The sequence below is a fragment of the Cebidichthys violaceus genome, unplaced genomic scaffold, assembly GCF_023349555.1.
Source record: "Cebidichthys violaceus isolate CVI_PGR_0920_01 unplaced genomic scaffold, fCebVio1.0.p SCAF_10, whole genome shotgun sequence".
NCBI classification, from domain to species: Eukaryota; Metazoa; Chordata; class Actinopteri; order Perciformes; family Stichaeidae; genus Cebidichthys; species Cebidichthys violaceus.
In genome coordinates this window covers 7,021,513-7,036,520 of record NW_027176263.1, presented here as the reverse complement: position 1 = coordinate 7,036,520, position 15,008 = coordinate 7,021,513, and the positions used below count along the sequence as shown (strand labels likewise).

At 38.4% G+C, this 15,008-nt stretch overlaps 3 protein-coding genes across 3 annotated transcripts; 1 reads left to right on the top strand and 2 right to left on the bottom strand.

Moving 5' to 3' along the window:
* Positions 1 to 1,389: 1,389 nt before the first annotated feature.
* On the bottom strand, positions 1,390 to 7,773 carry echs1 (enoyl CoA hydratase, short chain, 1, mitochondrial). Its single transcript, XM_068723290.1, has 8 exons — positions 7,609 to 7,773; positions 5,546 to 5,743; positions 5,337 to 5,464; positions 4,973 to 5,072; positions 4,762 to 4,866; positions 3,464 to 3,583; positions 3,297 to 3,364; positions 1,390 to 3,201 (listed from the first exon to the last, which is right to left on the bottom strand). Exons 1-8 carry the CDS (start codon positions 7,697 to 7,699, stop codon positions 3,136 to 3,138), a joined length of 876 nt encoding a protein of 291 aa, XP_068579391.1. The 5' UTR covers positions 7,700 to 7,773; the 3' UTR covers positions 1,390 to 3,135.
* Positions 7,774 to 8,800: 1,027 nt separating this feature from the next.
* sprn (shadow of prion protein) lies at positions 8,801 to 10,897 on the top strand. Its single transcript, XM_068723300.1, has 2 exons — positions 8,801 to 8,930; positions 9,650 to 10,897. The coding sequence occupies exon 2, from the start codon at positions 9,650 to 9,652 to the stop codon at positions 10,115 to 10,117; it is 468 nt and encodes a 155-aa protein (XP_068579401.1). The 5' UTR covers positions 8,801 to 8,930; the 3' UTR covers positions 10,118 to 10,897.
* A 577-nt stretch (positions 10,898 to 11,474) lies between these two features.
* Positions 11,475 to 14,789, bottom strand: mtg1 (mitochondrial ribosome-associated GTPase 1). The gene is made up of 11 exons (XM_068723277.1): positions 14,555 to 14,789; positions 14,262 to 14,326; positions 13,769 to 13,873; positions 13,588 to 13,674; positions 13,425 to 13,481; positions 12,992 to 13,082; positions 12,849 to 12,910; positions 12,660 to 12,756; positions 12,413 to 12,494; positions 11,980 to 12,092; positions 11,475 to 11,775 (listed from the first exon to the last, which is right to left on the bottom strand). The coding sequence occupies exons 1-11, from the start codon at positions 14,655 to 14,657 to the stop codon at positions 11,678 to 11,680; spliced, it is 960 nt and encodes a 319-aa protein (XP_068579378.1). The 5' UTR covers positions 14,658 to 14,789; the 3' UTR covers positions 11,475 to 11,677.
* Between the last annotated feature and the right edge of the window lie 219 nt (positions 14,790 to 15,008).

Genomic DNA, 15,008 nt, shown 5'->3' with positions numbered 1-15,008 from the left:
TTTGTTTATTAAGCCAACAACTGCATTCATCAGAAAACCAAAAAAAAAATGTAGTATGTTCACATGCGGAATGTCAAACTATATACCTACATAGAAACCACATAGACATACTATTTACAATAATTTATTACAAATATATCAGATTTTAGGCAGCAGCATAATAGACATGTAAGGAAGTCATAAATGTAACATTTGTAAGGTCAGCTTTTTTATAGGCGAATATACTGCATTTAGAAATCTATTTATATTATTATTTAGGCACACAAGTATCTGGTAAACAAATAAGCCATGTTATGTTTGATGTCAGTGTGATTATATAAGCTATTGCTTTGACTTATCTAGATAGCTTTTGGTTAAGCAGTAGGCTAACTGACCAATCATGACATGATTTTGAATTTGATCGCAAAACAAATGCAGTTGCTGCATTACAGCTACAAACACTAAATTATATTTATTTTTTCTTCATGTATATTTTCTAAATTGAACATAGTATGTATGACTGTCCCACTTTAGAACCATGTCCTGACGTGGGATGACAAGTGATTGCGTTTAATACATTTTCACAATGTTATTGCATCATTTGATGCAAATCAAACACATCATTTGATAACAATCAGGTAGGCTAAATTGATTTATTTGTGACAGATTTAACATTCATTTTGTCTTTTGTCATTGCCCTTTGAGTGGGCTCCACCATAGGGCTTCACAAGGGGTACTTCCTGTTTGAAGACTGTCCCGCCCCCATTTAAGACATCACATCCGCAAAGTCATGGGATTTCAGCCCTGCTACCCCTGCTTTTATTCAACACCAATTATGTTCACTTGAATGTTGTAGAGGAAGAGAGCAATGCCCTGGAGCTCAGGTGTTTACATTACAGTTACCAACCTACTACCAGGTATGAGTCTACAACACTCAGTCCCACTGAATCCATCCTCTGTCCAGTTTCTGTGCCTTTGAGTAACAGAAGAAGAGCCCCATCTAGTGATGTGAAGTAGGCTTACACACCGATTGAATGCTGGGTGAACGGAATATACTTGTAACTTGAGTCAGGTTTTCCCAGTTTCAGATGTGTAGCTGACAGTATTTACTGAAATGTTTTTTTTTTTCAAGAGATGTTAGAAATAGCCTCTGAAACCAGGACATTTCTGAGTGACAATGTGGATTATATGCAATTATTTGTATCACCTAATATTAGAAATGTGTGGAAAGGAAGATTCCAATGTCTTCAATGCTGCTTCCATTAAAATAATATATTTAAAAAAAAAACTTGAATAAAAAAACAATATAGTGTAATGAAAATGTCAAAGTATAGTATTCCCTAAATATTTGTCATTTTAGTATTCTATGAAAAGTAAAATATAGTATGTCAAACAAAAAGGCCATCAGAATGTCATTGTATAGTATTTAATGAAGTTAATAATACAGTATGTGTATTAGTGTAGTGCACCAATACGTGTCATAAGTCCTCATTTAGTATGCCATAAACATTGTGATGGTATAGTATGCCATCACATATCATATCATTTAGTATGCCATAAAAAGATAATATAGTATATCTTTAAAAAAGTCATACTAAAGTGCCATGAAAATGTAAATAAGTCAAATGTCAGAAAATATCAAAGTTCAAGGTGATGTCTTTAAATGTCTTCTTTTGTCATTCCAACGACCAAAGACGTTAACTTTAATGATATGAAACAGGATTTCCTGTCGGTTAAGCATGAAAACTTACTTTAACGATTAATACTTGGATTTTATTTTAATGTCGATTGACTTATCAATTAGTCAGTCTTTGCAGCTCTAAAAATGTTAGTGTGTCATAAAAATGTTATCATAGTATTTGATAAAAAGTCAAAAAATGTAATTTCTTTTTGGGAAAGCCTGTTGTAGCTGTTCCAGTTGAAGTAATAAATGCAAATTGTTATTCAGAGAATAAATCACGTTTTTTTTTTTTTTTTTAGCCAGCAACAGCTACAATCTGGACTATACTATGATTTTTTTTCAACATACTATAATACTTTTTCTAAAACGTTTTTGCCATCCTATTATAAAAGTTTTCTTTGACTTTTTCTTGACATGCCATGCATGTCCAGGTATTCCAAGTGGTTTCTACACATACTATGTATTTCGCCTGGTTCCATTCTACACCATCCATCAATAAAAAGGGGTAAAATGCAAAAAAGTATATCTAAACAAAAAAAAAAAGCTACTGATAATCTAGTGACAGCATGTACATGGAGGCTAGAATGGGTCCCAATCAAACACCCTGTGCAGTTTCAGTTTTTGAAGAAGGTGCTTTTCTAAAAAAATTGGGAAATAAAGGGAGTTTAGAAATACTGCAGGCCTTTCCTTCTCTAGAAGGGGTCCAGGTTTGCTTGAAGTAACTGGGGACAAACCTCAAAGAGAGTGCTTTTAAACATTGACCATGCAAGAAGCTAACAATCTTTAAAAACAGAAAGTGAGCTCAGTGGACACAAGACAAAAGTAATCCAAGATGGATTCAAGTTTAAAAAAAACAAACTTGAATGTGTTACTCATTTCATATTTATGTGTGTTATTCATATTTAAGAGGCACAACCCGGGCTGACCGGTCCTTCTCTGTTGCTGCCCCTAAGCTCTGGAACAACCTTCCCCTTCATATTAGGTTGTCATCCACCTTACCAATGTTTAAAAGTCATTTAAAAACCTATTTCTTGTCCCTGGCCTATCATCTTTGATCCCAACATGGCACTTTTGTATGATTTGCATCCGTTTTTGTCTTTTGAATTTAATGTCACTTACTGTTATTAATCCAGTCTTTGTTTGTATGACTGCTTATCTACTGTATGTGCCGCACTTTGGGCAACCTTTGTTGTATTTTAAAATGTGCTATACAAATACATTTTGATTGATTGAGATTCAGCAATGCCATTTTCTTTAGCTAGGGTGATCATTCAGACTGCAAATGCATTTGATATCAAACTTCAGCAGGTAGAGCTTCACTGCAATCACTCAGTGCCAATTCCTGATACAAACATCTTTGTTCCACTACAATCAAGTTGTTTTTTTATGCATCATTCAACTTATTGCAGATGAGGAAATGACCCGCTGATAACGGGAATTTGGCGTTCTTTGTCGAGCTCCTGGTCTTCTCTTTTCTAATTATCCTGGAAACTGGCCTTCCTCTTCTCAACAAATGCGCTCATGCCTTCTTTACGATCATCCTGCGGGGAAAACCAGACACACACATCATGACTGGACTGTCAAAACTCAGAGTCAACCCCCTGTCACTCCCTTCCAGTTGGGCTCTTCTACTCACTGTAGCAAAGGTAGAGTGGAATAAGCGCTTTTCCAAACGATTGCCCTCAGCCAAAGTCAGTTCAAAAGCTGCAATCGCACAGAGGAAACAAGTCAAACTGGATTCAAATGTATTCAGTTTTAGGTTTAAGGATATTCAACATATTAGTAGAAACAAAATGAACACACCTGCATTAACAGCCTCTTTAGCCATAACAGAGACCAGTTTGGAGTTGGCAGCAATTTTCTCGCCACATTTAACGGCTTCAGACACCAACTGGTCCACCGGGTAAATTTTACTCACCAAACCTGAGAAATGGAAAAAGCTACAGAATTAAGTATAATAAACATATGAAGTTTATTAGGAACACACACGGGTAGAGTCTAATGTAAGGGCCTGTGTTTTTAAATGTTTCTACAATATCTTGACAACATATCACCACAATAACCACCGTTGTATGGTAGACTAGCACCGCTTCTTTGCTTTGTATTATCTATTTGGGCTACTATCCATTTGTTTTACATAGATTTTTCACCATGAGCATCAAACAGAGAATGTCTGCTTCATACGTTGTATAGATCAGCTTGTCACCACTAAATCTGCATACAGTAATAAAGTCACAACACTCACAAGCAACATTCAGTGTGTGTCCGGCCCATCTGCTCCCCCAAATGGGCGTTTCGTTTTTTTGTCATGATAGTGTGTGTCCAAAATACAAAGTTTTGGATGGACAGACATGGCTAAAACAAACCCTAACCTAACCCTCAGAAAAAAGATGCTGGGTGCAGTTCCTTTTTCTCTAAGTGGACGCTCTCTCTTCATTGGGAACAATTGGAAAAAAGACGCTGGCCCTCAGAAAAAGGCCCTATGAGGACAGAGGCCCTAAGAAGCCAATATCCCATCTTTAGTCAAGTGCATGTCTATAATAACATGTTTAGCATCTCTGTTTCCCGGTGGTGGAAGAAGCATTCAGAACCTTTACTTAAAGTAAAATTAACAATACAACAATCTAAAAATACTCGAGGTTACAAGCAAAAGTCCGTAACTCAGAATCCTTAAGTACGACAGCATTATCAGCAAAATTCACTTAATGTACTGTATATAAATTAAACCATCCGAGATGTTTACAAGGGAAATGTCTTTTTGGTGGAACTGCTAGGACTCAGACATGTAGAACCTGACAGGGTCCCCAAGTAGACTTAACAAGTCACAGGGCAAACAAGTATCATCTTTAACAATGCATTGTATATTATAAGCTTATCATATATGTTTTTATATAAAATCTTAATCTGCAAAGCAACTAGTAATTACACCAGACAAATACATGTAGTGGCATAAAAAGTACAACAGTTCCCTCTCAACTGTAGCGGCGATGAAGTACAACGTAGCATATAAGGGAAATACTCAAGTCAAGCATAAGTGCCTCAAAATTGTAGTTCAGTGCGATACTTATACAAGTAAATGTACTTTCAAACACTGTCGTTACCTGATTGCTTGGCATTTTGTGCATTAATCCGGTCTCCTGTGAGTACCATCTCCATAGCCAGGGATTTGCCCACCGCACGGGTCAGCCGCTGGGTGCCACCCGCCCCTGCAGGTAGACGGACACCATGAACTCCAAAGCAAGAATCTGGCAACCTTGGTATAAGGAAGTCAAGTCTGAACAGGAAGGAAAGCGGATACTAATGAAGCTTTACCAGGAATGGTTCCCAACAGGATCTCTGGTTGGCCGAACTGCGCCTTCTCTCCAGCGTAGATGATGTCACACATCATCGCCAGCTCACAGCCTCCACCGAGCTGAAACAACACAACATATAGGATGAAACAGTGACTCGTCTCACTCTGCATCGATTCATACCCCATTTATATTTGGTGCATCCTCAACTGAGAAAACACTGGATACACAGTTTTCTTAATTCATTCTTTTCTTGCTTCAAAGGGTTTTTATTGTAATGTTAATGTGATGTTTGCAGAATGTTTTCCGTTATCTGTTGGAAATCCCACTATCACTCAAAATTAAAAAGATAAATGATATAAATGAACTTTAAAAAAGACACTCACAGCAAATCCATTGACAGCGGCAATCACGGGCTTCCTCACTGTGGACACTCTATTCCAATGAGCCAGGAAGTTTCCACCATAACACTCCTGGAAAGTTCGATTCTGCATCTCTTTAATGTCCGCTCCCGCTGAAAAAAGCACACAAAAGTTGAGCTCACTACTGATATATCATTGTAAACAAACCCAGAAAACACACTCCGTTCTCTCACCAGCAAAGGCCTTTTCACTGCCGGTGATGACGATCGCTCCGACATCGCCGTCAGCTTCAAAGACATCCAGGGCCTGTCCCACCTCCCTCATCAGCCCGTCACACAGCGCGTTGAGAGCCTTGGGCCGGTTCAACTGGATGAAACCCACATCACTCTTCTCACCCCGCTTTTCCACCAAAATATACTCATACTGACCACCTGCATCAAGAAATAACACTGATGGTTATGGTAATGATTGGGTTTAAAACGTTTCTGAGCATTGAATTAAGAAGAATTAATACCTGTTGCATAGTTATGCTGGAAACACTGATGGAAAACCAGTAGGGACAATATGGCCTTAAATCAATTAATATTATATTACTGTTTTTCAGTACTTCCCAGCAGTATAGAACAATAATGCAACACTTGACCATTATGAGACAATGAGCCTCCTAGCTACTGTAGCTAGCAGTAGTGCCAACCACACATTATAACTAACATTACTGCCAAAGGCAAGCTTGTAAAATAAAGCATTTCTAATACCTTTAGGGCCTTTTATTGAAGAATTTAAATTTAATACAATTTCAGGATTTTCAAGCCCTGCATATATTCCAATGCACAATGTGTCACTGATCTGTTGAGTTGACACGAGCAGTGTAGACGTTCAACCAGGTGATGGATCACTAGAGTGGTGTGATTCTTGGTTAATCATGTAAGAAATGGTGAAGGATCAACTCTAACAGTCTTGTGTCAAGGCCTAAGAGAGACCCTGTCAGCCGCTGATACGCCTTGAGGAGCCAAGTTACAGAACCAAGAGTCATGGCTGGTGCTCGCATAGCTTTTATGCCTTTAAGAGAAAATCCACCTGAAAAACAGACTTCACTCTGGGGTATTATTTTTGACAGCGTACATATCGAATCACAGACGTCAGTAGCATCATAGTATAACAAAAATAGGTATAGGTACATAATATGTGTATTATGTAATTTGTAACATTAGACAATTATTTCCTCTTTTTAGGTGGCAGAAGAGAAACATAACTCAACCTCAGCATTTGTTGCATTATGGCTTATGAATTTTGAAGACAGTTCGGTGCAAAATAGGACGTATAGGCTTTACAGCGCAAGTTTTTTTTCCTTGGCAACTATCATGTTTTTCCAAGATGATGTACAGAACTTTAAGCATTTTATTATCAAATTGCTTGAAAAATAGTGTAAATAGCTGTCGTTAATGGAAAAACTAATTATCCCCGGACCCCACGCTGCACAAACACGACCTTCAGGATCGTAAAAGACTGCACTAGTCACTTTATGGCCTACCTCTGTACTGGTCCCCATAACCTTTACCTTACTATGTATATATCCTCAGGGACCTACTAACTGCTACTGCTTCTTTGCTCCTCTATGAACTGGACTACGGTGTATACGGATGGATGACAATAAGTCTCCCTTATCCCTCATAAGGTCTTAAAGCTGTAAATCAGTCCATCTCTGCTCACATCTGACTGCTGTGGAGCAGCTCCAGGATTTGCTTTGTAATAACATTTTTTAATTTTATATCAGCCGCCAACCATATGTCCTGGTTATATGTAGGTGGTTCAGTTTGGTTTCGTATTTTATTAATATTTATGAAATAATTTTGGATTTCGGGATATTATTATTTAGTTTGATGTATTTTATCTTTTGACATCTTGGGACGACGTTAGAAATTAGCGTTTTCGCGTTATCCCGTAGAATTTTTTTCTATGTCTGCAAGCCATGAATAAATCATATTAAACATGCTAAAATTCACTAAATGTATCTGAGCTGTGCAAAGTTACAGACACTGTAAAATAAATTTTTGGGTGGAATTTCGCTTTACACGGTAACGATCCTCGTGTCAGCAACATGATAACAAATGATCTTGAAACGTTCTGAAGTGCAAAGTCAACACTAGTAAACAAAGACGAATACAATAACAAACTTAACCAGCGAGCAGTGTGCTTCACAGGCGTCGCACGTTCACATTCAGTGACGCAGGCTTGACATTGTAACGGGGACACTTGTTCATGCAACACGACCACGGACATGTTGTTAAACACACACCTGGGCTGTAGTGGCGGACAGCAGACAGGGCAGACGGAGCTGCTCTCGAGGACTTCAGAAGTGAAGCCGCACTTCTGCAGAGGAAAGCCATGACAGTGAGAACGGCAGGTTATGGTCAGTGGACTTGCTCCGCTTCAATATCGCCGGAAACTCCTTCGGTTTGCTTCTTCTTTGTTGGTGTTTTCTCACGATCATGTTTAACAAACACGCGTTACCGCCACCTGGTGTCCGCGGAGTATTTTTTGTTTTGATTAGTTTTTTTAATTGAAGATAATTAATTTATGTACCATAACTACAATAAACATTTCTTAACAAACAAGACACATTCAATGGGAAAGATAACTTGAATTATATAACGCAATAACAAAATTAAGATAATTGAAAATAAAGTAAATCAAATTAAAAAGGAAACATAAACAAATACATAATACAAATAGTGACAAGACTGCACTCTTCCACAGTAGCTTTAAGAGTCATAATCACCATCATCATGATCATCATCATTCATTTTCAGTTCTTCATAAGCTCTCAGAAGAGATGTTTACCTTTCATTTGTCTTAAAGCTCTGCATGGTTATCAGTGTCTACAGAGAGCAGAGCCAGATGTAATTTCTTCTTCACTTTTATTGAATTTAAATATAAAATGCTTTGTTCATATGCGTTACTATAACATTTTATTGTTTTTTAATGTTTACACCAGGGTAAATAATTCAGATAATATTTATTACATATTATTTATGTGTCTAATATACATCCTTGTAAAATTGAATAATTGTATATATTATTATAAGATTATTTCAATAGCCTTATGTTAGAATATCTGGTAAAGTGTTAAAGATATATATCATACATCATTTAAAAACTATTCAAACATGTTGATGGAATGAACAAATAAACATATTTGGTAAACTAGGTGTTAACCACAAAATATGAGAATGCTATAGGTGAGAATGCTATTAAGTTATTGATTATGGTCATCAACAGCTGGCCCTTTCTTTGCAATGTCCGAGAGAAATCAAACATAGCACCGTTAGCAACATTTTATAGTTAACCTGATAACTTGATTAAAGGAGACGGAGAAATACATCAGTCAGTACATAACAAAGTAATATCAAAGGTTTTTAACCCAGAATATGATTATATGAAGCTAATGACTCTAACAGCACCACAGTATTTGATGCGCTCTAGATGTGCCTGTGTGAATTCGCTGCGCGTTCTCGCAGTCATCTACATGAACGAGCCTGCATCGTCCGTGACAATCCCTTTTCATCTTTCATCCTCCGAGAGCCAAAACATAAGCAAGGATAAAACCACAAAAATAAGGTAAGCAGCAACCAGCACTGGTTAACGTGGACGTGGGTGTATACGAATACAATTCATTTATTTTCAAACTGTGGTGTAATTCCTGCAGGCTACTCTAGTAGCGTAAAGGCTAATTTATGAGAATACCGTGAAATGAACATCATGTATGAATGCATTTTCAAAACGTTTTATTGATATCAACGTACGTGAAATAATGAAAGACGACTGCCACGATTCCGTTAGAACTCAATAATAACGACAATGGCCTGTTAGGGTTAATAAACAAGCATGCCATCGTTTGCCTTTTTACATAATCATCCATACAAGGAATGTTACTTCATGTATATGCTGAAAGCTATAACAGCAATGTGAGCATATTTATTTTTAAACTGACCTACTTTAACGGAGAGGGGCAATCTGCAACATAGAAATGTGTCTTTACTAAAACAGCAATATACTGAACGCTATACAAGATGTCACATTTAGTAATCCGAGTGCTGTTGAGATCATATTATGTCACACCAGTTTAGGGTGCATGATGTTTCTGAATTTTATACAAAACTGATTAGTGAATATGGAAAGCAGGTCGCAGCTGTTTGTGGAAATGTTCTGCCACCCAAAATCAAAAGACAAGTCTTTGTTATAAAGCATACTCAAGATAAATGGATAATTTCTCCATGTGCAGTGAAACCACCACAGGTAGGTCTATAATGTGCTCATTGTGTATTCTTCCTGCCCAGATGTCAGGAATGAACCAGGTGCTCGCGACATGCTGGACTTGCCTGCTGCTTTCTGCTTTCCTTTGTGAGCCGGTGCTGTCCAAGGGCGGTCGTGGAGGGTCCCGGGGATCCTCTCGAGGTTCCCACTCCCGGAGCTCCACAGCGGGGAGTTACCGAGGAGCAGGCGCCTACGGGGGGCCCCGCTCTCGCTACAGGGCGGCAGGGCGGTCCTCCCCAGTGAGGGTGGCAGCAGCAGCAGCAGCAGGGGCAGCAGTGGCATTATCAGCTGATAAATGGTACGCCTCTGCCTACCGCCGCAGCAACGCCGACAACTCAGACGACGAGCTGGATTACTACAACAGGACCAATTACTTTGATGCACAAATGTCAGGCTCAACACAAAATGGATCTTCTCTCGCTCAACTGGTGTCTATCATTATTGCAACATTTTCCCCCAAATATGGACTTTTACTGGACAATATACTGTAGATGTTCAGCTTATTTTTCGAGGATAAATTCCTGATTCAGTCTAGGATTGAGTTTCTGTCCTGGATCTGACTATAATGTGCAGGACATGACCTGGAACCTGCACTGGAAAGACCAGTGGTGGGAGGACACAACAATTACAAAAAATAAACCTCTGTACTGTATGTTTTTACACATAATCATCTATACCAACAGACACATTACCAACACAGTATTTAATGTGACATTTTGTCAATACAAGACCGCATCTTAGTCAAAATGGTGTGTGAAGACATATTGTGTCTGAGCTCAAGAACAATTAGTTTCCTTCCCTAAAGCTTGATTCTTAGATTGAATTCTACAAACGTTTTAACAGAAAAATATATAAAATTCATAAAGAGTATAATCAAACCACAGGCTGCCAATTTTAATAGCACTGCCAAACTTAATTGTATCTTAAAAATCTTGCTATTTTCATAAATAGCACAAAAAGTGCATTGAATGACCAGCTCAGTAAGACAGGGATAAATCACTTGTGTGTATTAGCAGACTTTGGTCTAAATATAAAGTCTTGACTTGCTGCAGTTTATGCAACACTGAAGTCATTCCATAAAGTTTTCTCTATCAGAGTCAAAGCACCATGGTGGCACTCGCATTATTCTGCCCCTGAAATTAAGAGTCGTTTTTGTTGGAAATTGGAAAAAAAGGAAATTGCAATTTGTAACCTCAACCACTGTTCCTTTTCTCATTTCCTTCTGCAAAACTTAATTTCAAGACTGGATGTATTTATTGAGGTAGTCAAGTCAATTTTATTTACATAGCCCAATATCACAAATCACAAAATAACCTCAGGGGGCTTTTACAATCGGGACACCATACACCCTCTGTCCTTTTTGACCATAGTCGTAGTCACTGGTGTCAATTGCCATAAAGATGATTCTCAACCATAAGACAAGGCAAATGAGAGTTGGTGTGTATTGTCCATTGAGAAAGTTTAACTGTATTTCCACAATCATATCAAATGTCTGTGTAATTCATAACCTTTTATAACACCTGAAATTTCGAAAATGTATTTCTCAGACCTGTGTATGAACCTCGTCATTGCTGGGTGAGACGCTAGCAAACAAACTGCTGCTCTCACTGTTATTCATGTCTCTGATGGTCTGTCCATCATTCCAGAGGAGCTTCTTACCTGCAGTAGACACTCAGGAGCAACAGACTGTTCCATATCAATAAGTGCACTCTATTACATGCTACATCACGTATAAATAAAATATTTCTTTTCACTGTCTTTATGCTAATAAATATCCTGTTTACACCATTTCAGATATCTGCGTCATGTATTCTAAAACCAAAGCTGGGAAAAAATGTCTTACTTGAATTAAGTTGAATAGATTTATTTGCAAAGGATCCAGTGCTTTGTACATCATCCAGAAACAGACTGCATCATGTCCCCAAAATGTCGAAAGCATGAGGTCATAGATGGACCACACTTTAGTGGTTAAATATAAGTCCTTCCAGGTTGAGTGCAAACAGGTAAAACCCAGAAACAGTCTCTGGTTGTCTGCATTAAAATGTCTGAGGTCAGTCCAGCATTACTTGTCCCAGCTCTCCTTTCCTGAAGGTTCTTATGAAATCATAAGCTGCTGCTGTGTAGTTTGGAACAGTGATGGTGATATTTCCTGAGGGAGACGAGGAACAAAGATGTTCATTATGAGACATATCTTATATACAGTATATATGATGGTGATCACACTGTCAAACTCTTGGCAAGAGAGTAAATAAGTGTATTTTCCAAAATGTCATTCTATTCCTTTGACTCAATTAAACTGAGAGATATCTAATCACTTATACTGTATGTAGCAGGAGCATCTGTAGTTTCTTACCCACTCCAGTAATGGCTTTGACCCGTTGCGTCTTTCCAAGTCGTACAGCAATGCGTTTGAGGACATGCTGGATGTCATCACTTGGCTCCAGGAGGTTGTATTTTTCCACATAACTGCATTTAAACACACACACACACACGCGCGCACACACACGTACGCACACACGCGCGCGCGCACACACACACACACACACACACACACACACACACACACACACACACACACACACACACACACAGTAACATAAAGTAGGGCTGTCACAATATCAGATTTTCACTACACAATTATCATTTCCAATCATCGTGACATCTATAGAAAATAACATTAAATAATGCTATCAATCAAATTCATCTTTGTTTATTGTGCAGTTTATCTCTTTTTTGGCAAATAAATGACACAAGTGAAAAGAGGTGGCGAGTCTGTAACCATATACCTGAACTTCCCAAGCCTGTTCAAAGAATAGAGTAAGTAGTCAGCGATAATGTCTTCACCCACTAAATGGTCCAGAATAGTTCCTGGAGAAGGAAGAAAAAAATATTAAAATATTTGTTGAGCACACAGGAAAAATTGCATATACAGACAATTGCGACAGCAATTCCACAGTTTCCACATGTTGTTTCTTAAATGACATTAATCGTTATGTTGGTAAAAGAAAAGAGCAATAATCCTGTTCTGCTCACCACATAAAGCCAGCTTCATGCCCGTTTCAACACTTTCAATCTTAGGAGGCAAGACTCCTGGTGTGTCCAACAGGTGCATTATGGGTCGTTGACACACCTGAGGACAAAGACAGATACAAATACTTTGCAACACTATGAACCCATGAACACACGAACATACACAGTGACAAACATGTGATCGGCACTCACCTGAATTTTAGTCAAGACCGCTTTAGTTATACCTGGCTCCCCACCTACTCGAGATGCACGACCTGAAACCAAATATTTATTACTGAGAAGATGATTGTACTGAATCAACGTCCAACAACTATCAAGTGCTTTAATATCCAAACCTTTTTTCAGGTTTGTTCTTCTCAGGGAGTTAATAAGCGATGACTTCCCCACGTTGGGCACTCCAATCACCATCAGGCAATAATTCGTATTCTGAAAGATTTACATGATGACGTTAGAGCACAGCCAACATTTTGACCTCCAATAAATTAAAAATAAAAATACTGAGGAAAAGACTGGAAATAAATGGTTCCATGTGGATTCAGCTCCACTGAGGCAATAGAAAAGATGCTTTTGAGTCACAATGAAACAGCGTTTTGGTGAGCAATAATCATATCTCTGTGAGGGTATGACTTGTGTAATACCTCTTATATCCTATATAGCTTATTGCAGATATGTTGTTGTAGGTTATGTTGTGTGATAAGTAACAATAAATTATGTTTGAGGTTTGTTTAGGAACAAAATGTATTCTTAAACTGTCTGGAGTAAGCATACCTCATCTCTGTTAAAGCGTGGTTTGCTCTCAATAATTTCCACCACCATCGGCACCAACTACAGAAAAAAACAGGAATAATTTGCACATTTATGCTCATCAGCTGTGAAAAAACTTCTGCAAACAGTCAACAAAGGTTGAGTATTCAGTGAAGACGACCTTTACCTTTTTGATGTTGTCATCTCTCTGTTTCAAACAGTCTGTGAAAAGAACATTCCTCACCCCGTTTTTTTCTAGCTTCTTCAGGATTCTCTACAGGGCAAATGTAAAGATGACACTTTATGTAAGTGATTTATAAAACCCTGATGACGTGTGGCCCTGTGAAGATAGCAGCAAGACTTTTGACCTGCTGGTTGGACAGATCGGCAAGGTCCATCTTGTTCAGAATTAGCAGGTGGGGTCTGACATCGAGAGTCTCCTGAAACACAGGGTTTCTTCCAGAGAAGGGGATGTCCATAATGTTAAAGATAAATCAAACTGTTATGATTTCACCAGATTTTTAACTGAGGTTAATAAAAGATATCTCAATGATCCCCATGGCTTCTAATCTACACATTCCGGGCTCTTATACAATGGAATCATTTTAACGTGAAGCTTGTGGCACCTAGAACAATCTTTAAATCTTAATCTTTTATGTCTCGCTCACAGTACCTCACTTTATCTGATCACGCCTTTATGATTTGTTTTCTAATTTTCTCTCAATTTTATTAGTTGTGGTTAGTTATTCTCTACATTCAATTGATGACAGAATGGTATTTCATTTACACATGCAATCAAAAATAGGATGCCACTTTGCGCTGCTATATTCTGCCGTTAATGCAGTCAACAATAAAGGATATTCTGGCATCATGGATTTCTATGATGCAGTCGACACTCTTGAGGCTGGCTCTCATCTGCTTGAGTCCTGCAAACGGTCAGGTGAAACTATTACTATAGCAATTATGTGACCAGTAACTCATATTACATACAGGAATGATTGCTTTATACACACACACACACACACACACACACACATACACACACACACACACACACACACACACACACACACACACACACACACACACACACACACACATTCCAAATGCATGATTTGATATATTCTGGAGATAACTTAAAGCAAAGTTGTCACCTTTAGCCATGTGTCCGGGGAACCAGTGAGCCACTTCCCGTCCACCAAAGTCGAAAACAGTCCTGAACTTGCCGACATTACAGAGCGCATGGTACAGTTTCATGGCTGCTGTTCGCCTACGTATGACTACGCCTGGCTTTTGTCTGTATTAATGAAAGTCGTATTTTGACCGATTAGCGACAAAGCATCTTGCTGCTGGACATCTTGATGGTGTGCTTCACTGTTTACATTCCGACTCGAATCTGCCGTCAAACAACAGCGTTCCGGGGACTTCTTCTTCTATTTTATTTTTCGCAGTGTACACGCTAATGATGACATTACTGCCATCTGCAGGATAAAACAAAAATGAATTACGTATCACTTAGTGACTATTTCTTGAGCCTGTTCGTGCAGGAACTAAATACCCGCCTTTGTAATGAGTTGATGCTGTCAAATGATAAAACAACACGTCTCC

Excerpts from the sequence above, each read along its gene's own strand:
- mtg1 (XM_068723277.1), bottom strand. The coding sequence starts at position 14,657 with ATGAAACTGTACCATGCGCTCTGTAATGTCGGCAAGTTCAGGACTGTT. Across the intron at positions 14,327-14,554 it reads CCCCGGACACATGGCTAAAG|GACTCAAGCAGATGAGAGCC; the intron begins GTGACAACTTTG and ends GACCGTTTGCAG. Across the intron at positions 12,495-12,659 it reads CATGAAGCTGGCTTTATGTG|GAACTATTCTGGACCATTTA; the intron begins GTGAGCAGAACA and ends TTCCTTCTCCAG.
- sprn (XM_068723300.1), top strand. The coding sequence starts at position 9,650 with ATGTCAGGAATGAACCAGGTGCTCGCGACATGCTGGACTTGCCTGCTG.
- echs1 (XM_068723290.1), bottom strand. The coding sequence starts at position 7,699 with ATGGCTTTCCTCTGCAGAAGTGCGGCTTCACTTCTGAAGTCCTCGAGA. Across the intron at positions 5,465-5,545 it reads CAGTGAAAAGGCCTTTGCTG|CGGGAGCGGACATTAAAGAG; the intron begins GTGAGAGAACGG and ends TGCTTTTTTCAG. Across the intron at positions 3,365-3,463 it reads TAAAGAGGCTGTTAATGCAG|CTTTTGAACTGACTTTGGCT; the intron begins GTGTGTTCATTT and ends GTGCGATTGCAG.